The sequence below is a fragment of the Mauremys reevesii genome, linkage group 1, assembly GCF_016161935.1.
Source record: "Mauremys reevesii isolate NIE-2019 linkage group 1, ASM1616193v1, whole genome shotgun sequence".
Classification (NCBI taxonomy): Eukaryota; Metazoa; Chordata; order Testudines; family Geoemydidae; genus Mauremys; species Mauremys reevesii.
Window position 1 is genome coordinate 260937084 of NC_052623.1, and position 26143 is coordinate 260963226.

Below are 26143 nucleotides of genomic sequence, written 5' to 3' on the forward strand. Positions count from 1 at the left end.
TTGACATGAGTGTCCTCTAAAAGCTCAGAAACCAGAAGGCAAAAAACAAACAAACATCACACCTCCTCAGGTGTTTTATTTCTTTAACTTGTGCCCTTACTGCAATTGCTCCTCTCGCCTATTGCATCTGTGCAAAATCCCCAGGGGCTGGGCACATCCTGGCCAGTCCCCCGCCTACCTCAGCAGGCCCTCCTCCTGCCTTCAGCCTGCTGTGGAAAACCTGCTGCAGGGGGGCCTTCCTTATGTGGGATTTATGGCTCTTTTGCAGCACTTTTGTGACTATTTGGCCAACTGAAAGAGGCTTCAGCATGAGCGAGTCCCCTGTCAGAATTGCTCAGCTGCAGAGATGCTTGTAAGCATATAGCTGGCAGGTTTGTTTCGCCCCCCCCCCTTTGCTGCTCCAGCTGGCAGGTTGGTTTCCCACCCCCCCCCCACCCCTTTGCTGCTCCAGCCGGGCGGCAGGTTGGTTCCCCCCCACCCCACCCCTGCCCCTTTGCTGTTCCAGCCGCTGCACAGGTTTTTTTTGCTTGGGGTGGCAAAAAAGCCAGAGCCGGCCCTGCCTGGAAAGTAATCTGCCTTCCGCATAAGGCTAGTGCAGATTTCTCTCGCCCTGGAGAAGGCAGAACCAGGAACCAGATAGTTACTTTGAGTCACAGTCTGGTTCCTTGGCTGCTCCTTAGAGAAAGGAACTATCCACTGCCACTTGCTTAGGACCTAGGGCAAGGTCACAACTGAGCCAACTTCTCCTCCTGTGGTTTTGTGAAGGGTATTTCTAAATGTCCTTTGCTTTTAATAAAACAAAAAAGCAATTAAAAATGCCCAACAATGAAACATTTTGTCTTACCAGAAACTATTTTTTTTTAATTTTGTATCACCGAGAAACATGCCCTCCCCTTTAAAAAAAAAAATTGGGGAAAAAAACCGCAATAATTTTCACAGCTCTTGTTAGTGCTATCCCAGTACATCACAGTGCTTTCTGGCTTGAAGTTAAAAGCTATGAAATGACCCCTCCGCAGTGTCCAAATCAGGGCAGCAAAGGAAGAGTTTATAGCTGGCACATGTTGTAGTGGAAATAGGTATACATAGGGAGTTGTGTGTGCGCTGAAGGGGGAGAGATCTTATTTATCCCACTAATGTACTGAGTTAAATTCTAGGGACAAATTGCTTTGCAAAACATGCCTGCGCCTGCGTAACCTGTATGCAAAAGAAGAGGAAAAGCAAACAATCCAAAATTCAGCAGAAGCCCAGTACATTCATGATGGTCAAAGAGATAAACTTCAAAGTGGTCATTATTTGTGGAACACAAAGTTAGCTCCCTAAACAAAACAAAAAAATTACCACTGTCATCTTTGTTGGCTCAGAAGGCAAAGGGTCTGACTCAATGTTACCATTTACTTCTGGGCCAGGTTCAAGTATCTTTACTCACATGATGTAACAACTTACTGCAGGAGTACAGCCATGTAAATCAAAAAGGTGCTGCACTGTGCAAGCAAGGCTATCAGAGCCTGGCCCTTAGGGCAAAGTTCTGTTATTTGAAAAGAACATTACTCAACAAAAGCAAAGTGATTCCTATTTGAAAGTAAGGTAACAATTTGCATCATATTGTAACCCACACATCTCCTGGGTGTGGTGTTCTGTCTCAGCTAATGGCACCAAGACCACTGAGAGAGAGAAAGAGATTAATGAGTTTGCTCTACAGCCTTAGCTAACAGGCATGCGGCTTTTAGCTCATGCAGTTGAGACTCATGCACTAAGTTCCAGAAACCCCAGGTTCAAACCTGCCGATGACCAGGTCTGTCAGCATTACAATATTATTCCTTCCCACCCCGCCGCAACACACACACACTAGTAAACATTTTAATCCATCTAGCTCTGAGTGGGATTTTCCTTACCTCACATGGCCAGTGTTTAATCCATCCACGGTTTTCTGCACAGTTTTTGTTTTGTTTTTTTTTTTGGTGTACCATACTGTAAAATCATTCCTGTGGTCAAAGCCACTAGTGACATCCTACGTGTTTCTTTACAACATAAAAGCAGTTTCTGCCACCCTTACTTACAGTGGGCAGTACCTTGCTTTGCACATAATCCCATTAAGATCAGTAAGACAGGATGAATACTATTCACCTTGACTAAGGCTGGCAGAATCAGCTGCTATTGATGGTAGTCACAAGGTACTACTTCTGCTACGTGACTGGTTGACTCACAAACCCACAAAGAGCTTTCAGATCCCAACTTCCGAGAGAGAGAGAGAGAGAGAGAGAGAGAGAGAGGAGTACTTGAGAACAGACACATGGGTGTCACAGAAGAGGAATGGTCCAGTGGTTAGGATGTTAGCCTAGGACACAGGAAGTCTGGACTCTGTTCTCTACCAGAGATTTCCTGTGTGATCTTGGACAAGTCACTTAGTGTCTCTTTCTGTGCGTCAGTTCCTTTCCCCTTCTGGAAAATAAGGATATAGTACTTCCCTAACTTACAGGGGAGTTGTGAGGACATTAAAGATTGTGAGCTGCTCTGATGTTACACTAATGGAAGCCATATCAGTTCCTTAAGAAGATTTGCATGCATATTTGTACACAGATATGCATTTGCAGCACTTCTCTTTCCACAAACATTCTCGCGAATAACAGTTCTTACAGGCATAATGTCATCACCAATCTACTGCTTACTGAAGTTAAGGGAAATACTCCCTTTTACTTTAATGGGGACTAGATTTGGACTGTAGTAAATAAGGACAGGGAAACAGGCTTCCTTTCGTCCTCCAAACGGACTACCATGGTCTGGTACTCACCTCTGGCATAGGGATGGTGGATACATCGAATCTGGCTCAGGTTAGGTTTGTAACCACTTGCTTATAACGGTGGAGCTGGATTCACAGCTCAGTTTAAGAATGAGCCTCTGACTCCATGAGGATTTGCTCACCCTGCAGGGGAGGATGGGTTGGGGGGCTTACTGGGAAACCTTCTGGGGGTGGAAGTAGAGCCGGGTAGCAAACGGTGGCAGGGCTGGGTATTAAATGATGCTTGAGGAACACACGCACTCAGCCAGCCTGCTGCCTGGTTCATCAGCTCAGCTGGTCGATGACTCCTTCAGGTCACCATTCTAGTGTTCCATCTGGCCCTGACGTTTTGTCCCACAACTTACAAAGCATGGGACAAAACACTAGGGCTAGATATTCAAGAAAGTTCAGCATCTCACTTGCAGTCCATCTCCTGAGGTCTTCTGAAAATGTGGCCATTTATTTTGCTGCCTAAATGGGAGCGAACTCTCTTGGAAAATCTGGTCCCAGTTGTGCATACTGAGCACTTCTGAAAACATGGCTCTACACCTGTTGCTGAAAACCGAGAGATTCCTAGTTTAAAGGAATACATGATCACCCTGCCCATGCACCCCAGCCTTTGTTGTGGACCAGAATGGCTATCCACATCAGCTGATTGCACTTCCCAGAGTCGCAGACCCGACTCTGAAAACTCATTGAAAGAATATACATCAGGAATAAACATAAGACAAAAACAGATCTACTCAAACATGGTTTGAATTTAAAGCAGTCAGACGCATAGAAGCAGTTACATAGAAATGATTCAACTCTGGTGTTAACATTCTAGCAGATAAAACACCAATTCCTATCAATAGGAGGGGTGCAGTGCACTTCTGGATACAAGTGAGAATTGTACTAAAACAAGAGCTCAGTTTTAAAGCACAAAATTACACAACAGCACCTATGGACAGTCCCCTCGGCCACAGACATGACCTTGAGGGCTCTTTGTATACAATAAATACAGTGCACCCCAAAAGCACATTGAGATTCCCTTAAACTTGGTGTCACAATTGCAGGGCTAGCTGCACCTCTAGCCCCTTTTGGGTTGCTCTGAGTACATCCCCTCAGGTGTCAGGCCTCATGCCCTTACCTTCCCTGGGGTGAAATTCTGCAATATTCCCATTCCTAGACTGGGCCCTGGGCTTCAGTACCCTGTGTATCAACCATGCTTACTGAGCAGGTTTGAATAGGATCAGCCTCTGCGGCTTTTCCCTTCAGGAGTCTGACCAGTGGAGTATACAGTGACTAAGCCACTTTCTTAAAACCAAAGTCTCATTTGTTTAACTGTAGGAACAAAGCTTTTTGAGAAAATGGATTTTAAAACGAACATCTGCACTAATGCTTGTGTTACCTAATGGCTTGCCACCCTCTGCCAGTAACCTAGGCAGGCCTAATTCCTCTGACACCTCCAGCAGGTGCCTGGATTGCAGTCTGGTTCCCCCAAACAACTTTCCCCTCTCTTGAGGCAATGTTCCTTTTTAAACATGCCAAAGATCTTTTGATATCCTGTGTTCGTGGCTACAATAGGACATGCCTGCCGTGCCATTCATCCTTCTGACAAAGTGTGGCTCTGCAGTGTCCCTTCCTCTCCCCGCCCCCCATTAGGGACTCTGTAACAGGGTGGCTTGCCCTGTGGGCTAGAAAGCCTGGGGCCAAGCCAGCCTTGATTACAAGATGAATGACCCTGAGAGAAATCAGGTTGTTAAAGTATAAAAGGCAGAAGGAAGCTACAAGGGAAGAGTGTGACTGAGAGAAGTATCTGAGACTACCAGAGGTAGGAGGCCTGCCAGTAAGCTACAGAAGCCTAAGAGAGGCGATTGTGTGGCTCTGGAATGGATGATTGTTCTGGAACTTTGTTCTGTTTTTGACAAGCTTTGTTGCCAACTTGGTGGAGAGTGAATTAAAGAATTTGGGGCTGAGAAGGTGACTAGCAACTTTGTGAATTCTTAAAGGCCCTGATGAAGGGGAAGTAGAAGCAGGTAGTGGCCATGGCACTACAGAGTCCATATAAGAATTACAACAGGCTTACCTGTGTTTGTGCCCAAGCCAGCCTTGTTTATTAATACAATGTCACATTATCATTCCCCCCCAGACAGAAAGATTTGCCCTATTCTAAACTTTTATGTCCAGCAACAATAGCCCTCTCTCCTTAAAATTCTTCCGGTTCACCCATTCCTGAGCTCTTCTTCCTTGAAATGTTTTAAGCCATATTGCTCAATGCTTAAACATCCCACTTCCCCCACCACCTTTGTGGCCAGGTGAGCTCTCTCCAGATTCTCCTTCTGGAGACAAATGTCTCGTCTCAGCATATTATGTTCCCTGCCACCTTTCCCCAGATGGTACCTGCTGAGTGCTCCCTCTTCCTAGAACAAGCTTCTTCTCTAAATGAGGGACATGTGGTCTGGATGAAGTTATGTTAAAGTGGATGCCCAAGTGGTTGAAAAACCGTAATCAAAGAGTAGTTATTAATGGTTTGCTGTCAAACTGGGAGGACATATCTAGTTGGGTCCTACAGGAATCTGTCCTCTGTCCAGTACTAGTCAATATTTTCATTGAAGACTTGGATAATGGAGTGGAGAGTATACTCATACAATTTGTGGATGACATCAACTAGGAGGGGTTGAACACACTTCAGAGGACAGAATTAGACTCCAAAGTAACCTGGAGAAACTAGAGAAATAAACAAGATGAAATTCACTAAAGACAAGTGTAAATTACTGCACTTAGGAGGTGGGAAAAATCAAATGCACAAACTACAAAGTGGGAAATAACTGCCTAGCTAGTTGTACTGCAGAAAAGGATCTGGGTGTCATAATGGATCACACATGGAACATGAGCCAACAATGTGAAGCAGTTGCAACATCAGTTAATATTCTGGTGTATATCAACAGGTATGTCATGGGTAGACCACAGGAGGTAGTTCTTCTGCTCCACGCAACACTGGTGAGGCCTCAGCTAGACTACTGTGTCCAGCTCTGGGCACCACAGTTTATGAAATGTGAACAAATTGGTGAGAATCCAGAGGAAAGCAACAGAAATGATAAAAGGTTGAGAAAACCTGACCTATGAGGAAAGGTTTCAATGTGCCCAGTTTTATTTGTCTTGAGCGGGGATCTGATAAGTCTTCCAACATGCTATGGGCTATTATAAAGAGGATGGTGATCAGTTCTCCATGTCCAATGAAAGCAGGCCAAGAAATAATTTGCTTAATCTGCAGCAAGAAGAAGACTTAGATTAGCTATTAAGAAAAACTGTAGAAGGCTAGATAAGCACTGGAACAGGTTACCAAGGGAGGTTGTGCAATCCCCACTATTGGAAGTTAAGAACAGGTTAGAAGAAACACCTGTCAGGAATGGTCTAGGTTTATTTCATCCTGTCTCAGTGCAGGGGAAAGGGACTAGATGATCTCTCCAGGCCCCTTCTAGCCCTACAATTCTATGACTTTTTATGATTAAAAACACATTTCTTAATATTATACATCCTGCCGCCTGTCCCCAGATGCTGCCTTCTCAGGGCTCAGCCCAGCTGAGCAGCCGGTAATCAGAGATGCACTGAACCCTGCTCCCTCTCAAATGGGCTAGTCAGCCTGTGATAGTTGGCCTTTTCCTGTCCTGGTCCAAACTGGTTTTGTAGGTTGGCTGAAGAGGAGACAAAAAAAAAAAAAAACCCAACACAGCTAATAGATAAGGGTCAATGTCAAAGCTATCACTCTCCACAAACTCTTGGGAGTTATCAGGAGCTATTCTTTTCTTTCCTGTTTGTTCCCCCCACACACACACTCTCTTTCTCTCTCCTGTTGATTTAACCCACTATGGTCACACAGAAAACATGCCAACAGCCAGGCCAACACACAGTAGTCATAAATTATTACAGAGCAGCTCCAAATGCGTCATACTGGTCCTCGAACCACAATATGAAGAACTCTGTAGGGGGCTGGGCTTGGCTTTAGTGGGCAACAGACTCACAGAATGCAGACTCCGTTCCATGGAACAATTTCATTTGAACCATATTTTGTAGTCTTTGTGTTGGCTTTCCCCTGCCCTATTTCATGCACAAATGTGGCATAGTTTTGAACAGATTAATGAGACTTAAACATGCCCATAGACAACCAGAAATCCATAGATTTCTTCCATGTGCAGTCTCCTTTGAGAAGGGCCCAGGGACCACCACCTGGCCAGACATGGTGCCTGCAGACAGGCTCCCCGGTAAGAAAATATATCCCCTGTACACCCTCAATTGAGTCAAACAGATGTGACCTACAAAGCCATTTCTAACCTGAATACCAAAGCCATTTTCATCCCCTCTGCTTCATGCAGTGGAAGGGGTGAAAAGAATGGAAAACCTGCTCCTTTGGCTGAACTCCTATTGAAAGTGGGGGCTGGGTGGGCTGAGTGTAAATGTCATCATGTCCCCCATCTTGGACATTGTCAAATTCCCTCTGTCCAGACTCTGTCTCTCTGGTATTCTGTGGTCATGGCCTCGGTGGGAAGAGGGTCACAGGGAAGAGTGCTAATTATAGCCTCACCCCCTTCCAGACTCACAAGTCTTTCCTCATATAAGATCATGCCGATCATTCTCTTGTTCCCATTCTTACCACAAGACGGGGATATGGAAGGGATCAATAGGAGCATGGCAAAATGTGCTGAGATGGGCACCTGGGAGCAGCGCAGAGTCACTGTATCTCTGTGCAAATGTCCACACACGGAGTTAATCATATGTGTAAACAACCCCTCAGACGTGCATGTTGCTAAGAAGTGGAAATACTGTCAAAGGGCCATACTGCAATCCACAGACTGACACTAGCTCTGATAGCTATGTACTCCCCTTCCATTTAATGAATTGAAGACATCTTGGGACATTTTTTGTTTCTATTTGTATTATGCCACTACAGCACCCTTTCATTTACCAGTCAATTCAATTTCCTAATCGAAAATATGTAGTCTGCAGTTCATTACAGTAATCTGCCTCAACAATTGCTCGAAGAAACAATTGATTAATATTAAAGTTCTAAAAACCAAAGAAACCAGTGGATTTGCTTGGGATTATGTACACAGCTCTACGTGTCACAGCTAAGGCTGTCAAAGGTGTCACAAATTCCATGGGCTTTTTTTAAACATTATCCACGACATTTGGGGAAATGTGCGTGGATGACATTTTAAGAGCAATGCAGCTCCTTTCTTGCCACAGGATCCCAAAGTGCTTTTATATATCCTGGGCCCAATTCTCAACTATCTCACATCTTGTGTAGCTCTAAACACCTGTGCAAAGTGGGTGTAAAGTGTTGCCATTCTGATCCGACAGCATTTTACACAGAGAGTCTGCACACGCTTTGTACAAGTGTCAGTGACAACACAGGGTGCAAGGAAGAATGGAAGAATCAGGCCCTATTATAATCTGTATACATTCATAGATATGAAATATAGGGAGACATCCACAGGCACAGTCCACAAGCTAGTCAAATGCAACCACTTCTAGGGTATATTTTGTTTGCTAAATCATTTTCTAAGGATGGGGGGGAGGAAATCAGATTTTTTTTTTTAACTCTTGCGCAAGTTAAAAAACGATTGAAGAGTTGGTTTTGAGGGTATTTTTTTAAAAAGTCATCTCTCGGCTGAAACTAAACAAAGAAAATTTGAGCCCAGAAAAGAAACATCCCCCAGCCCTTAAGTCAGGATCATGTGAAAACAGGGGGTAGCACTGGAAGTCCTGACATTTTAAAGACACAGAGAAAAGCAAAATATTTACCTCAAATATGCGCAGAACTGTAGCCAACGCCCCAACCTTTTCTTTCAGAGAGAAAATCAAAGAGATCATATCATTTTTATATGTGTTTTCTTCAATGTACATGGTCTCCTGAAAGATAAAACAAACTCTTTAAAATTCAACTATACAGGTAGGGCCCTATTCTGCTCTGCAGTAAGTCCCCTTTGCCCTCCTCCAGCGACTCAAAGTGGATTTACTGCTGCCTTAAGCAGACATCTGAGCATTGCCCCAGCATAGGGGGTGTGCCAAGGCAGAGCCAAAAGTGTACTCTTCCCATCCTGGGTTAGCATAGGGAGCTGCTTCTGCTAGTGTAAATTAGAACAGCATTATGGCTACTCTGATATATGCTGGGGATGAGCCACCCCTTCAAGGAAGTACCACGATTGGTGTCATTAAGCCCCCAACAATGTCCCACTTCACCTTTCAGACACACCAAGCTCACTTCATACACACTTTAACGTTCTTTTTTCTTATATATTGCAAAAAGACTTTCTTTTAGATTTTCCTTTCATTAAATCATCCCCTTAGGACTCAGCAGAACTACATACATACATGCACATGCAGTACATAGAGCCATCACAAGGACCAGGCACCACTTACATCCTCAAAATAGCACTTCAGAGATGACTTTCACCCAGGGTGGGTACCAAAATTAAAGACATGGTGCAGCAAATGTAAAAAGTCAATGAAAGGCAGAATGAATAGTGGTGGATGGTAAAATATGCTTTCATTTATATTCCTTCATAACATATTAAGTTTTCTTCCTCAAACAATTAAGCACAATTTCTGCCATGCACTAGCTAAGGTGTGCCAGGCCCCCATTACCATGGGGAGATTGCACCTCACAATCTTTAATGTATTTGTCCTCACAAAATGACCCTGAGGTAGGAAAGTAATATTACCCTGGATTTACAGAGGGGGAAACTGAAACACAGAGGCCCAGATCCTCACAGGTATTTAAATCAAATAGGAGTTCAGCACTTAACTTAGTGAGATTTTTGAAAGCACCTAACCAAGCGCCTATCTGTATCTTTAGGTGCCTAAATGCCTTTGGAAAAATCTGACCCTAAGTGATATGCCCAAGGGCACACACAAGAAGCTTGTGACTGAGCAGGGAAATAAACCCAGGAGTCTCAGACTAGCACCTGATTCACTAGACCATCCCTTCCATTTCATTCTCTAATATATTCTTCAGAACTGTATTTTCGGGGTCATCTCCAGAGATTATTCCTCATGCAGAGCTTCTACTAAAATCAATGAGAGTTCAGTGTAAGAGAAAAACAATGCCAGGATAGAGACCTTGCTAATAGCCAAGGTAGAGGCTGCAGCCTTTGGTTCAGCAAGGGAATCTGGCTTTCCTTGTGCCTCCAACACTGCCCCTGAAGTCAAAAGGGAAGGACTCATGAGGGACAATATTTCCTGGTGCAGTGATACACAGAACAATGTTCATTTTAACACTAAAATTGTTACTTCTCCAGACCAGCTTTTGTACTTGTGTTAGACTATGCACTGATCACCAGAGGCCGAGGGAACATTTTCTGCCAGGTGCCGCTCCCTTTGGGATGCTCAAATGGCACAAAGTGGATTCTCCCAGTAAGGGGAGTCTCCAGAGAGCGAAGGGCTGGTATAGATTGTAAGCTGTTTGGAGCAAGGACTGTCTTTTTTGTTCTGTGTTTCTACAGTGCCCAGCACAGTGGGGTCCTGGTCCAGGACTGGGGCTGCTAGGTGCTACAGTAATACAAATAATCTAGCACCTTTCAGATGAGGATTTCAAAACCCCTTACAATCATTAACTTTAGATTACGACACTATTGCATGGTACGTAAGGGATAGAGAGAGGTCACTTCACCACGCCATTAGGGGGTAAACCAGCAGCTGTTTCATAGCACACAAACAACATTAGGTAATAGTTTAGGATGGGATGTGAAAAATACCAGTACCAGGGGAAACGGTTCCAGCTTTAACTCATCCCCGCCAGTTGCGCAAATGAGCATGGGATCAAAGCACAAATAAGCATGTGGATTGAGGGGTCTGGGTCTGGATGGTTTGTGGAGGGGTGGGTAAAAACCATGTGTAAAAGACTACAGCGTAAAGGAAAGATTGCCATCTATTGAATCATCAACACCACTTCCCACAACATGTGTTTTTTCTGGAGGCTTCTCATACAAATACTGACCCCTTCCAACTCTACTTAGCTTGTGAAGCCTGAGGGAAACAGCAGTAGTAGACAGTATGGCAGCAGACTAATGAAAGCCATTCACACAAGAAGCACTTGTGCAAGAAAAAGGTCAATATTCTGTGCAATTTAATGAGGAAAAATGTTAACAATGAGAAAACAATTCTAAAATATTAGCACCAGATGAGTTTGATGTTCCGTATGCAAGTCAGTTTTTCTTGGGAAAAACCAAATCCATTACACAAACGTCAGGCAAGTGGAGAGGGCATTTAACGTTAAAAGGCTGTGTTCTAAAACATTTTCAAATCCAGGCAACAGTGCAATTAAAATAATATTAGAACCCTGTACAGATCTCCATAATAGGCTCAGATTAATGTCTGACAAACATGGCTGCCCAGAGGATTCAGGGGTCCTGGGGCAAAGCGGGGGAGCTGTGGCGCTTGTACTCACCTAGCAGCGGTCCGGGTCTTCGGCGGCATTTTGGCGGCAGGGGGTGCCCTTCAGTTGCTCCGCATCTTCAGCAGCACTGAAGGGCCCTCCCCCGCCACCGAAATGCCGCCAAAGACCCAGACCGCCGCCGGGTCAGGGCTCACGGGGCCCCTGCAGGGCCCAGGGCCTGGGCCAAATTGCCCCACTTGCCGCCCCGCCCCGGGCGGCCCTGCTGACAAAGGAGGAAGTTGTGAGTTGGCGTGGTATATAATCAGAGGTGCAAAACCTGCACAGTAGCTATAAAAACTGATCTTTTTAGATCATGTGACTTCAACCGTGTACTCAAACCCTAATAAATTCCCTTTGGCCCTTAACTTTAATGTGTTGAATCAAGTCTTTTTTTTTTTTAAACCAGGAACAGAGGCTTTTCTACGTTTGGAAATTGGTAAAGTTGTTTTGCAGTGTGCAGGTCTTTATACCTCAGACATGTTGCAATAGACCAGGGGTTCCCAAACTGTGGTTTATGTAACACTGGTGGTACATGAGCTTGTGGGAAGGAGTATACTGTGAACAGGGTAGGCTGTGCCCTTTTAGGAGTAGTGAAGACTGGCCAGGGTCCTTTAAGGAAATCGGTATTCAAGGGAGCAGTAGATTAGCCAGAGGAGTCTCAGACATCGAGTAGCTACTGTCTTAACTTAATCGAACCCAGCTGTTAAGCGACTCCAAGAGAGAGAGGGGGGAGATTGCCTGGAGAAGAGAATTACAAGGGAGCTATTGTGTCAAAATTAACTACATTGGCTCACCCAGCAGAATTAGCTACCTTGATGTTCCTGAGCAGTCACTGCTCAAGCAGTTTGAGCATCTCAGTGACATCTCCTGAATCCCTTGTGCTCATTTTGCCCTGAACTGCCCTCAGAATTTGCTACTTGTTGAAAACGAGGGTACCAGGGTGGAAGCGGGAGGGAGGCAAATTGGATGGGGCAGTATTTGTGCAGCAGCCAAACAAACAGAGGAGGGTAAAGGGGATGGAGGGAGTAGAGGAAGAGGCAACACTGGGGACAGGATGAATGAGCCAAGGTTTAAGCAGGAGGAGTTGCGTTGCCAAACAGTGGCAGGGAAGGGGAAACTCTGGGACAGTGACGGGGGAGCGGTTAAAGGTTGCTGGAAATAGGGTGAGTCACCTGCAGTGGTTGCAAAGTAGGGTGTGGGTGGCAGAGGGGCTTGTGTTCCTCTCTGGATGGTCCATATCAGCTAGGGTGACCAGCTGTCCCAATTTTATAGAGACAGTCCTGATATTTGGGGCTTTTTCATATATAGGCTCCTATTACCCCCCACCCCCCGTCCTGATTTTTCACACTTGCTGTCTGGTCACCCTAATATCAGCACTCCCTCCCCATGGTGTTAAAGGCATGGAGCCCAGACCCTCAGACTCTTGAGGATTTGAGCTCTAGGAGACTGATTCAGTGGAATAGTGTACTTACACACACGCACCCCACAACTTTCATCATTTTCATACATGTTTTTAATGTTTCAAAGAATTCCTTGTCAGTTTTCATAAGTGCAAGATGTCTGTAAATAGCTTTATAGCATTTCTTAAATTTGTCTTCTCTTCGTTCTGATTGCCTGAATTGGACTTCTCTCAAATTATCACACCTCACAGTGTTAGCATAGCACTTTGTTACTGTAATTTTCAATTTTTATTTCTAAAGTTTTAATTTTCCCCCATATGATAAATTCACTCTGTCTTCAATTTCCTTTGATTTTGAAATGAGAAGTTCCTTTCTCAGCTGTTATTTTGGTCTATATTTTTTTAATTTCATCACTTATGCATAGATCTTACTTCCACATGTTCACTAAGGACACTACTGTATCTATCTTACCCTCTTAGAGGCAAACTTCTACTGTAATTTTTACCAGTTATTAACACCAAGAATTTAAAAAAAATCGCCAGAATGTTCTAATATGATCCATTTCAGTGGTGGTTTTCATTCTAGAAAGTTTACTTTTTGTTCTGCTAAAAATCAATAAAGTTTTTTAACATTAAATATTTTGTTATTTCTTGAACAACCCTTCATTTAAGAAAAGGGGCAAGGCTTTGAAACCTTTACGAGTTATCTTAGTAATGAAACCAACATATGAAGTTGGATAGTTAATGTGCATTATGAATTTCAGATCCTTCTTCTATAAAGAAACTGGAAGTCTGGACAACAAAAGTTCCTCTACACAAGAGACAGTAGGATGGACATAACTGTGGGCCACTCATTCTCAAAGTATGCAATGCCAAATTTTGATTGTTCATTCTTAATTATGTATAATTAATATTTTAAATGCAAGTTATAAACTATTAGTTTGCAGAAATGTATCTGGAAGATGGAGATAGTAGCAATGTTGAAACCACAGAAGACACCCTAACAACAGTATGGAACAAAAACAGTGACTCATTTAATGAAATAATCAGGTAGTTACTTTGTTAGACATACCTAATGAAGCCAGATTTTGTAAAGGTAAATATTTCAGTTTTGAAGAAATTGCACACTTAAAAATAGGAATGATACTTTATGTATAGAAGTTGTATTTTAGTGTTCATATGTGAGAAGACTCAAAAAATGCTGTTGTAGAAGGCACTGGTGAGACCTCATCTGGAATAATATATACAATTCTAGTCAACCAAGTTCAAGTGAGATGAATTCAGACTGGAATAGGTGCAGAGAAGGGGCAAGTGCAGATGTTGATCTGACCTGCTGAGATAATCACAATGAATTGCAAGGGTCTGCAAGCCTACACATCCAACCTAGAGAAAGAAGGAAGAGGGCTCCACCCATAGAGAGGTAATAGTGAAAGGCCAAAAATGAAAAAGGATGCCTTTAAGGAGATTATTGAGGAAGAGTCAGAAGTGCAGTTATCCCCAAACTATGAACTTATGTTCCCTTGTTTATAGAAAAGTATGCTTGTTTATAATTAATGCTGACATATGAAGTAATATACTTGTGCATATATTCTATATCTTATATTTTTAAAAATCCTGTTACATATATCCTTATTTCAGATACCCCATCCATCAGAATGAACTACCCATGGCACAAAATGTGTGCATGGGGTCTAGCTAAAGTTAACGGGGGGGGGGGGGGAAGAGAAGAGTAGCTCAGTCTGACAGAGGAGGTCCCCGTCTGTTAGAAGGAGGTACCTATGGGAGAAAGCTTGAAGGTCACTCATACTGATAGGGGAGCAAAAACTGAGCATAGTATCAGAAGGTGCTGCTGTTAGCAAATTCTGGTGGGTAGCTGTTTTCAGGGCCTGGATTCTGGTGGGTTGGAAAAGCCTGTTTAAATCACAACTCAGCCCCAGGTCAGCTGTGGACTCCCTTAACCCGGAGGAACCAGTTGTGAGTCTAGAGACTAGGCCAGGAGGAGACCTGTGGGAAAGACCTCACTAGCGAGGCCAGAGACTGGCAGAGCTCCCTGGCTCAGGGAGCAGTGGTGGGGGACCAGAAAACCGAAGCCTTGGAACAAGAGTAAATTGGAGATGAAGGTGCTGGGTGCTCAGCTGAAGCTTCCGGGTGCTCTACTTCTAGCCAAGGCTTCTCTCCTCCTTTCTGAGCCTTCCCTACCCTTTTACATCTCTCTCACACGCACACCTGCACCCCAGCCATAGCCCCCGCCCATAGGTGCCAACTCTGTGGGTGCTCCGGGGCTGGAGCACCCACGGGAAAAAATTGCTAAGCACCCACCAGCAGCTCCCCATCCCAGTTCACCTCTGCCTCCGCTCTGCCTCTGCCTCCTCCCCTGGGTGCACCGTGTGCCCGATGTTCCCCCCTGGCTCCCAGCGCGTGTGCCATGAAACAGCTGATTTGCGTGGCAAGCCCTGGGAGGGAGAGGGGAGGAGGGGAAAAGCAGCGCACTTGGGGAAGAGGCAGGGCCAGGGCAGGGATTTGGGGAAGGGGTCCAATAGGGGCAGGGAGGGGCCAGAGTTGAGGCAGGGACTTTGGGGAAGGGGTTGGAATGGGGGCAGGGCAGGGGCAGGGAAAGGGTGGAGTTGGGGCGGGGCCAGGGGGTACGAGCACCCATTAGTGCTGGGGAAAGTTGGCCCCTGTGCCCCTGCCCTCAGTCTAACCTCATTACAGCTGGGTGGGAAACTGTTTTCCTGTTTCATGGAACCTTTAGTGATTTCAAAAGTTTTCCCGTTCTGGTCTCAGAAGAAAAGGAGACCCTTTGAAGTTTTGGTTTGTTTTTAAATCAAAAAGAGAGGGAGACCCACCCAACCCAGAATGTTCCAGTCTTCTTAATCTTCCCTCATATGGAAGCTGTTCCATACCCTTAATGATTTTTGTTGCCCTTCTCTGTACCTTTCCCAATTCTAATACATCTTTTTTTATATGGGGAGACCAGATTTGTACATATTATTCAAGATGTGGACATATCATGAATGTATAGAGCAGCAATATGATATTTCCTGTCTTATTATCGATCCCTTTCTTCATGGTTCCTAACACTCGGTTAGCTTTTTTTGACTGCTGCTGCACATTGAGTGGATGTTTTCAGACAACTAGCCACAGTGACTCCAAGATCTCTTTCTTGAGTGGTAACAGCTAATTTAGATGCCCCATCATTTTGTATGTATGGTTGGGATTGTGTTTTCCAATGTTTATTGATTTATCAACACTGATTTTCATCTGCCATTTTGTTGCCCATTTTGGCACATGCTTAACTCTATGCACATGAGTCATCTCACTGAACTCAGTGGAACCACGTACATACATAAAGTTAAGCACATTCCTAAGTGTCTGAAAGATTGAAAACTAGAAAGCTTTTCCTCATTCTAGGTGTAAGTGTGAAACAATTATGTTCCATATTGCTCTCTCAACACTGGGTCCTATTAGGAAAGATGCTCCTAAAAATGTATTAATGTGTGTATTAATGTAAGTATGAGCTCTTTGTTTTCTTATATTTTGCACAGTTTATTCATGCTAAAGAGTATTTCCTATCTTTTTAATTCTCAGATAGCTAAGCACAGCCACTTTGTTTTCCTTTAATTAATATGAATAATAGTGGAATTATATTAAACCTGTCACAAATGACTATACTGCCTATATGCCTCATGGGCTTATGAGATCAAGTCCCTAAGATCATGCCACAAATCCACAGGATGGTCCTGGGGAGAAGATTTTGCATTTGGAGCCTTAAATTATTGTTACTTGTGTTTAAAAAAAAAAACACCACACACACAACCCACAGATAACCAGTCCTAATTAATTTACATCTGTGGAGACTAAGGAAAATCCAAAAGAGCTCTAGAATAAATTAAGTTCAGCAATTTTCTCCCCATTCTGTCCTTTTAAGACAGTAAAATAAAAAAACAAGATGGTTGGCTTAAATACCATTTTGGACCAAGCCACCACCCCTAATGCAGACAGCATGTGGTTGTTTGGACCCAAGTATTTTGCAAGTAAGTGTAATACCAGTAGGTTGAACGTTTTGCATAGAGGTTGCTGTTGGCCTTTCAGGAATACATAATGTTCCAGAATTTGGAGATCCACAGTGCACATCTCAGAGGGAAAATATGACTCATTTCAAAATCTAAAATGTCTGATAATGAATGGCAGAGTTCATTAAATTAAGAATGAAGAGCAAAATCCCAGACCTAGAGAACACAACTGAAGTTTTGCCTTTGACTTCACAGGGGCCAGGATTTCACCCAACGTTACTAAACTCCAGAGTTGGAATATATATAAATGGAAATATATTCCTACTTCAAAACATGACACAAGATCAATTTTTCAAACACACCTAAGTGACTTAGAAGTCTAAGTTTCATTTTCAAAAGTGACTCAGGAACTTATGAGCCTAAATCCCATTGACTTTCAAGGAGACTTAGGTTTGTCAACATTGCAACTAAACACCCATGGCTGACCCAACTCAGATGACTTGGGCTCGTGGGGCTGTAGATTTGCAGTGTAGATATTTGAGTTCAGCTCTGAGACCCCACAAAGGGAGAGGTTTCCAGAGCCTAGGCTCCAGCAGAGCCCAAATGTCTACGCTGCAATTTTACAGCCCTGTCAGCCCAAGTCAGTTGGCACAGGGTGGCCAGGAGTGTTTAATTGCAGTGTAGACACACACTTGTGCTCCTCAAGCACTTTTGGGGGGAAAAAGAGAGTTAGACTTCTAAGTCACTTGGGTACTATTGAAAATTGTACCCTGCCTTGATTTTCTGTGAATTTCCATTTTTAAATTGCTGTACCTTTTCATTTTCTTTGCAGTTCCACTCTGACCTTGATGCAGTTGCACTAGGGCAAATGAGTATAGAATTCGGCCCAAATAATTTACTTACACCACTGATCATGGACTACTTCTCTCACTTGTTCCTACAGTAAAATATTGCCCACGGCTTAATGGCATGTGCTTCAGCAGATTGTCATCTACTTTCAGAAGCAACGGATTCAAAATAGCTACAACAATCAGAACTTTAAAAAGAAAGTAGCAAGAGACAATAAAGACCCAGAATTTAACAAAATAATCCCTCAAAGCCAGTAAAGAAATTGGCTATCATAATAGGCACTGTCTTCTTCTAACACACATTTTGAGATCTCCGGTGTCTTTCTGGTCACTTCATTTCTTATTCTATTTTGCCATATATACATAAATACATTGGCAGTGGTCTTATGATGTTGCTATAATGGCTCTCCATCTCTGTTTTACTGTTTGATTTTTGTCACTACTGCACACATAGAAATATAATTTACAGTAGAAAAGTGCATTCACTGTCCAAAAGGAAGCAGACGGGGCACCACAACTACTGATACAGTAGCCTTGTTTCATCACATACCATAAGTGAATAATAATATGCCATGTCTCACAAACACAGTACAAGATCAGAGGAGCAAAAGCCATCCATCCTCCCCAAAGAGCAGTATCATTTCACCTGCCATACCAGATACACCTGCCTGTAACACACTACCTACCTGAAAAGGGTCTCCATTCATTTTGCAAACCTCTGTGTCCAGGCTTTAAAGCTAGTAATACTCAGGCTGCAATGCACTCTTCTCTCTGTAGAGAAAGCCTTCTGACCTTACTAGGCTTGACAGATCTGTGCAGTGCAAAGGTATTTAAAGTTTAGCATGAAAGGCCGGTCCAACCCCCGTCACGCTTTCCTCCTCCCTCTCCTTCTCCAGCTGTGTGTGGTTAGAGGGGGCGTCTTCCCTACACGCCCCTCTCCACCCCCTGCCAAATTCTGGCACCAGAGTCTCAAACAATTCACATGTGTGCAGTAAGAGCAGCAGAATTCAAGCCTTTCCAGGAGTGTCCTTTTAGTCACTCTAGCATATGGTATCTATCTGTGACAAACATGGACAGATGGCATGGTTTGAATTAAGATCCCTTCCTTTTGGTTAATATTGCATGCTATGTTCATTTTAGTTGTGCAAAGGGCTTCATCTTTTGTTAAGCAGTTTCTGATCCATACATTGATGTTCCCTGGCTTGTATGAGCGTTAGACACTGTTTGACATTATATGGGATTTACAGCATTTTCTGTTTACAGTTGGATCTACTTTAGTAAGCAACTCTGTCTAGGGAGATACCCTGAACATAGAGAAAGGCCACAAAGAGAGGAGATACGAAGAGAACTGTGAAAGCTGACGTGAAGGGCACAGGAGTATCAGAGTGCTAGGGTGTTGCAGTACTGAGAAGGGACGATGGGTCAATATGGCAATAGAATCATGGAGGAGGGCTGTGATTGGTAATGGGATCTGCATAGAACAGCACTGAACCAAGCTGGGAAAGAAGGAGAATGAGGGATGAGGGAATGCTGCAGAGCCAGGGCCCTATACAAGAAAACAGGTGCAATATTCAGGTGCATTTTGATTATGCTGATTTTGACTTATACACCTACATGATCTGAGGCCCTGATTCTGCAATTTGTTACATGCCCCTGCACCCAAAAAGAGCCTCAATGAAGACAGTGGGACTCCACCAATGTGCAGCAACCTGCAGGATCAGGGTTGAATAGAGTGTCTCTCTCACCATGTGATACCACCACAGCTGTGGTCAGCACAGGCAAAGGGGAAATTCCGAGATGATGGGAGGAAAGAGGTATGTGATTGTTAGGGGGGGAAGAGGAAGCCATGGGGAGGAGGGATCCTGAGGTGATTGTGGAGGGAAAGGAGGAGTCCTGGCAGAGCAGATATCCTAAGGGGATTGTTGGGGAGAGAAAGGGAGTCCCAGAGGAGGATGGATCCTGAGGAGATTGTGAGGAAGGGGATTCTCATGGAAGGGAGAAGATCCTGAGGGGATTGGGGTGGGGTAGGAGAATCCCATTGAAGGGAGAATGCTTAAGGGATTGTTAGGGAAGAAAAGGGGAATCCTGGGGGTGGGGAGAAATCCTGAGGTGATTTGGAGAAAGGAGAGTCCCAGGGGAGGGGGCATCCTGAAGAGATTGGGGAGAAGGAGGGTCCCAAGGGAGGAAGAATCCTGAGGGGATTAGGGGAAGAGAGTCCCCTGGAAGGGGAAAGATCTTGGGGGGATTGTGGGGAGAAGATAGGGAATCCTGGGGAAGGGGGAGATCCTGAGGGGTTTGGGATAAGACAAGGTCCCTGAGAAGGGGGTATCCTGAGGAACCACCTCCAGTGGTGTCAGAGGCAGGAAGGGGGGTGTCAAGGAGAGAAGTCTCTGACTGTGCATGGATGCACGCATCTTCTGAGGCCCTGAGAGCCAACGGGCCTGAGCAGGGAGTCAGCCCGTGGGACACAACCCACCAGTGTAGGGTGAGTGAGGGGCAGACTCAGCCCCAAAATAGAATATTTTCACCAGCCACCTATGACCCTATGATTCTTTGCCTTCTTTTGTCCTGTCCCTTTCATTCTCTTTTGTGTTCCCGTAAGCCTTCAGTCTTGTCCTACTTCTATTCTCTTATCCTATCTTTTCTTCTTTCTTAGGCATTCCTCTTATTCTACCCACACAGCACTGGCAAGGCTAAAAATCATTCATTCAGAATCTTTGTAATTACTTTTGTATCCCCTCCCACTCTTTGTCTATGTTATATATGTATACCCTAAGCTCTTTGAAACAGAGATGCTGTAACTGTATATATACCATGTAGTGAAAATTATACTGACTTCCCTTGTAAAACACTTTGAGATCAACTGATGAAAAGAACTGTATAAAAACTAGATATTATTTATTACTTATTAATGTTTATTATTACTTATTATTATTGCCTAGTATAAAGTGGCCTCTGTGTCCTTTGGGGCCTTTAGTACCTACCATAATATAACTCATAATATTAGTATCATCAGCCTGTTGCCACCAGCCCTCTGGATCTATCTGTCTGCTTAGTTAGCCAGGACCTTCAAAGGTGGTATGGTCACAAAAAAAAAACAATTTATAGGAGAAAACAGGTAATAGGAATCAAGTGTGTGTGGGGGGGTCCCTTTGCCAGTAGAGGATTTCAGACTCCCCCCTTATCTTGGGATAAAGATCCCTCCTAGCAGGGGCGGCTCTAGAGATTTTGCTGCCCCAAGCATGGCAGGCAGGCTGCGGGAGGTCCACCGAAGCCGCGGGACCAGCGGACCCTCCACAGGCAAACTGCCGGAGGCAGCCTGCCTGCCACCCTCGCGGCGCCAGCAGAGCGCCCCCCGTGGCTTGCTGCCCCAAGCACGTGCTTGGCATGCTGGGGCCTGGAGCCGCCCCTGCTTTCTAGTGCCTTTGCGGAAGCAGGAATTTACCCAGGAATCACTCCACTTTGCAGGACATGGGATATATCTGTCAAATATTCAAATGTTCCATAATATTCTCCAAGAGTCTACCCCTTTCCTTGCCTATTCAATACATCCCAGACAGTTTGCAGAATCAGTGGGAAGGAGAAAAAGATTCCCCTAGTGGCAAAAAAAAATTCTGAAAAGTTCCATTAAGATAAATTAAAATATCTTCCAAGAAAACTAAGTCCCTTCCTTGGACATGTAACATCACCATCTTCCTGCTGTTCTCTGAGAAGGGCCCTCAGCGGAATTCCTGACACCCTTCACAGAACTACTCCACCCCTTTCCTTAGCTGACTCCCTTCCAAAATGTTCAAACTCTCCTAATTCCCCACGACAAATCATCGGTCTGCCTTTACTTGAAAACTCCTTGCCGATTTAGTGTAGCTTAAGACTGTTACATCATTCATGTCCCATCCTCTGTTACAGTAACTATGTGATGGAACAAGCCAAACCAAGTCTTTAAACTAAGTAAACCCTGAAGAAATACCTATCATGTAGCTGACTCAAGTTTCAGTCCCAAGATAAGCCCTCTGCAAAAGCAGTGCCTGAGTATCTCTCTGTCAACGTACCCTTTTGCCTCTCACAATCCTACAGCTGGTCGGTAGGTGGCGCTCTGTCCTCATAAGATCACTGACTTTGCATATTCGTATTTTTTATTCAAGATTTTAAAATCATGGAGAGAAGATGGGGGCTTGGGGGGGGGCTCAAACTCTAGCAACCCAATTAATCAATGGAAGGTTAGCAGTTACTACAGGGAATTGCAGTTCGTCGGCACCTGGATCAGCACCTGCCCCTCTCTCCACTCTAGTTAATTGAGTCAATAAAAGGGGAGATTGGTGCATAGCAACGTCTTAGCGCTGTTTCTCTCCAGGCATTTGGTCAATACACACATTATTCTGTCTTTACCACTTACTGATGGCTCTCTTTTAAAGAGATGTAATCGTTTTAAACAACCTGACTAAGAAGACGAATCAATGCAATGCCCAGATCAGCAAAGATCATTAGCTGTTGAGGAAGTTATAAAACACATGCTCTTTCGGCGCATCTGAAATGCTGAGAAGATGCCCTCTCCTGGACAACCACAGTGCCCTAGGAGCTAAAGGAACCTGCCTGCCTTCCTCCTTCGAGCTTGCATAGGGCTTCATCGTAACTGAAGTAACAGCCTTTTCAAAGTGAATTAGCACCAGTGAGTCAAAGTCACTCATTTTGCAATTCCACTGGCGTCAACGGACCCACTCGAGGTGCAAATGTATTATTTATTCCTCATTAACGCCATTACTGATTGCTGGGACGGTGCCATAGATGGGCATGGAGCTGGCCCGTTATATCTAAGGCAAAGCGTGGCAATATAACTCCTATTCTATATGAATGTATAATAGGCCATCATCACAAACCAGTTTGCACACATACATACACTGGGGCCAGGCAAAACTCCTCCCACTGACTTCAAGGGCAGTTTTACCTGAGTACAGGTTGAGACCCAATAGAATCCTGTATCTTGAAATAAACCCCTTCCACCATTATTCACCTACATCGTGCTAAAAGGGAGTATAGCGTGACCTTCACATAGGGAAGGGTTAACGAGCTCTCAGCTGGACTGAACTAAGCCCAAGGTACAGAGGTTAAGTGTTAGTTTGTGCACAGTTGCTTCCAACCTGCAGGGAAAGTAAATATTTCCGCATTAGTCGCTGACATCTGAGGAATAACAGGAAGAACTTGGGGGATTGATTGATGCTCCCGTTCTGTGCTGCAAGGAGTCGGGCTGCTTTGGACTTCGGGAGGTCCTGATGGACACGGGACACGTGGCCACACAATGGAGACACACGACTGACCTCAGCTAATTCGGCAAACTGCCCCTACCCTTTTCCATGTCCTCGAAATGTGGATCGAGAGAGAGAGAGAGAGAGAGAGAGAGAGAGAGAGTGGTGGGAGGGCAAAGAAATCAGGGGCTGAATATAGCCCCCCTCCCCAGCTGTTTTGTGCCAGTGACTTCAAGCATGACTGGGAACTGACGGATCAAGAAGAAGTTGCAATATTTTCAAGCCAGGAGAAAGGAAAACGCACAGGCAATAATATCTAATGGCATGTCTCATCCTCACCTCGGTGCCTTCAGTGAGCAACCTTGCACTTCAGATCCTTAAATACCACAAATGGTGATTGTGGAGGGAGCTGGATGCTTGTGATATAATAACACGGTTTTGTGAACTAAAAACACGCCAAAATTTGCAAAAATTTAAAAAAATTAAAAGGGAGGGTTGTTGAAAAACTGCAGTGCGGACATCCACAGTGCTTGTGGTTTCATAGGAGAGAAGACTCGAAAAAAGTTGCAGTGTGCCCCCCTGTCCCCGCGCCTTATATGCAAACTGTCACTTCAGGTTAGCATGATATCTGATGTAGCTCATTAGCATGAGCTGTATCTAATATGCTTAAAACCTCTAATTATTTATTATGCCCTAATGGTTCGAGAAACAAGGAGACTTTTTTTAATTGGCAGCCCAAGAAATGTCTCTAAAGTCGAGAAGGGTCCATTCCAGTAAATATTCCTAGAAGATTCCAATAACGGCCTTAGACTCAAACATCCTTGTCGTTCTGTACTTTAAACGAGCAGAGGGCATACACTTTAGTCCTCTTCTGGCAGATTTTACAGGAGAGGACTATTCAAACCCGCAGTATGGCGCATTAGCCTCTAACGTGGTTTGGAATGGCCAGTTCTTTAAAATTCAAAGCCAGCAAACCTCCTTCCATAGGGTTAAACTGTTACTAAAAGGAATCTGAAACTACACCTCCAACGTGTATTGAAATACTCCTTAAACATGACCGATCATAAGAAATCTCTCTTTTCTGTGTTATGAGACTAACAACACTTGGAAATTAGATGCACATAGTGTCTGATCCAGAAAACTGTTTCAAAATAAGTTAACCTCTCCCTATCCCCCCTCCCTCCTGATTGTGTTTTTTTCTTTCCAGTCTGTTTTATGTTTCTTCGGGTTGTGCCAACTATTTATTTATCTGTATTCCTTCTCTTTCTTTCTTTTCATTCATTCCTTTCTCTTTTTTGTGTGTGTGGCTTCTCGGTCTGATCTGTAGCTTGTTACCACCCACTGCACGCTCTCTCCTGCAGCCGAGGTGTTTCTATACAAACTTCAGCGTCCAGTTGTCATATTAATTATTACACTGAGTAATGACTGAAATAGTCAAAATAAGGGGAGACTCAAGAGAGCTTTTTCTTGCTGCTCAAAGATTCAGCAAAGAAGCCTTGCAACAAAGCACTAATTGGTCCCCAGAAATACTCTGACAAGGCATGGAAGATAGGTTTCATAAAGCCCAGCAATTGTGAAGGGGGAAAAGATCCTTGAATAGACCCCACGCTTCTTTTCTAAACTCTCTTGCTGAGCAAAAAATGGACTGCTTCTTGAATACTGGACTGATCTTGAATGCTATACCCAGCAGAGAAAAAAATGCACCATTTATTGTAAGTTTTTTTCCAGCTATTCATGTGTTCTATGTGGAGAATAAGCTGGTTTTGTTTACCATGAAAGACCTTTTACTTTATTTTCACTCTTAGGGGGAGGGGGAGAAACACATGTGCCCAGACCCAGACGAGCTCGCCTACTGTAACAAAATGGAGTGTAACAAATCCTACAAAAGTTCAGAATATATTGATTCTTTGAAGATCTATATAGATTAACGACTTTCGTTATGCTTATCCAAGACGGTATTTAATCATAACGTAAATGGGCCTTTTTTTTAAAAAAAAGAAGAGCTTAGAAAAGTAAAGAGGGAGGGGGCTTCAAAAGAACTCCTGAGTGTAGCTGCAATTTACAAAAAAAAAAAAAAAAACCCGGCGAAACAATAAAATAATGACAGTACAAGATTTAAAAAAAAACAGTGAACGGGGAAAGGGATATTTATCATTATGTTGGAATTAAGAACTCTTAACTGCAGGTGCGGGGCGACTGCATAACGGTGGAAAAAACCTTGGAACAAATATTTATTATCTGTACATCTAGCATCAATAGATACCTTACGCTGGTAAGTGACTTGATTGGAAAGTAGACAATAGACTACTATACGGCCCAATGTTTAAAATAGTTTTTTAAAAGTCGGGTTTGGTTTGGTTTGGTTTTTTTAACATAGAGACAGTCCGGGACTGGTGTAGTCACGAGATGTGTTCTGGTTAAGAAGTTTTTCCACTCTCCCATGGCAAGCGCAAGTTTGTTTTGTGGGTCAGGTGTGCTATTAACTGTGTCCAGAACCCTTTTCAAGATGGAAATAGTGGGGTTTCTATTGTAGCTCTTCAAAAGTACCTCGTACACGACTCATCTTTTCCAGGTACTTTCCCATCCTTATAAAACTGACTGTTGGGACTCTAATTCTCAGACTTACAGAAGAGGCTGTGCCTTATTATTAATTATTATTATTATTTAAAATCAGGTTAGTTGGATACCCGGGGACTAGATTGTAATATTTCAACAAGTTTTTTTACAGTGCTTAATTTGTATGGAAAGAGGTGCAAGGGCTCAAGCAATTACAGAAGGTGCCAGGGCTCAAGAAATTTTTTTACATTCAGAACTGATGCAGCAATCCCAGGGGGGCGGGGCTATGAACTGCCAAATTTGGAGGTGCTGGGACTCAGCCCTGGCACAAATTTAGGACTGCTTTTTGAGGATTTTTTTTCACTACCTGGAGATACTGTGGGCAATCAGCACATTCCATCATCTCTCTGAATAGCAAGGAGACATCAATACGGCCCTTGGCCTAATATAACTAGGTGAACTGGAAATGATACTAGGAAACATGCTAATAGATGTCATTGCGCTGCAACAGTCTGTTCCATATTAAGACGCCTGCAGTCCTTTCACAGGCAAAATTAAAAGTGAAGAAAGACTTGAGTAAGGCCCACTGGCTCTCCTTTCAAAACCATAAACATTGGACTCATGGTGTTTTTTTTCCCTCTGATGCTTCAAGATTACTTTGTATCATTTCTTTGTTTGTTTTTATTTAGGAAACAGGTAGTTATGTTAACCTGGCACTGCAAACATGCAGCCTGGGGAAGCGATATTGGTAACACCAAAAAAACATGTTTCCCCTGTTAACAGGGTATGTCAGAAATGGAACTCCAGCTCCCAGAGTCTACTGTTGCACACCTGTTTATCCATCTATATTGCCTCAGTAATTCAACCACTAGGATTTCTAGTTGCCTTCATCTGT

The 26143-nt window shown here is 43.8% G+C and overlaps 1 protein-coding gene across 3 annotated transcripts in view; it reads right to left on the reverse strand.

The window, feature by feature from the left end:
* The window catches only part of PAH (phenylalanine hydroxylase), a 56032-nt gene extending 37779 nt beyond the window's left edge, over positions 1-18253 (reverse strand). For all 3 annotated transcript variants that reach the window (XR_005583601.1, XR_005583599.1, XM_039484150.1), the window contains exons 1-2: positions 18139-18253; positions 8561-8668 (exon numbers count right to left, since the gene is read on the reverse strand). Coding sequence is in view for 1 of the 3 variants with exons in the window: in XM_039484150.1 (XP_039340084.1) it covers positions 8561-8668; positions 18139-18159 (129 nt within the window). In the remaining 2 variants the exon portion in view is untranslated. The remainder of the gene's footprint in view (positions 1-8560; positions 8669-18138) is intronic.
* Between the last annotated feature and the right edge of the window lie 7890 nt (positions 18254-26143).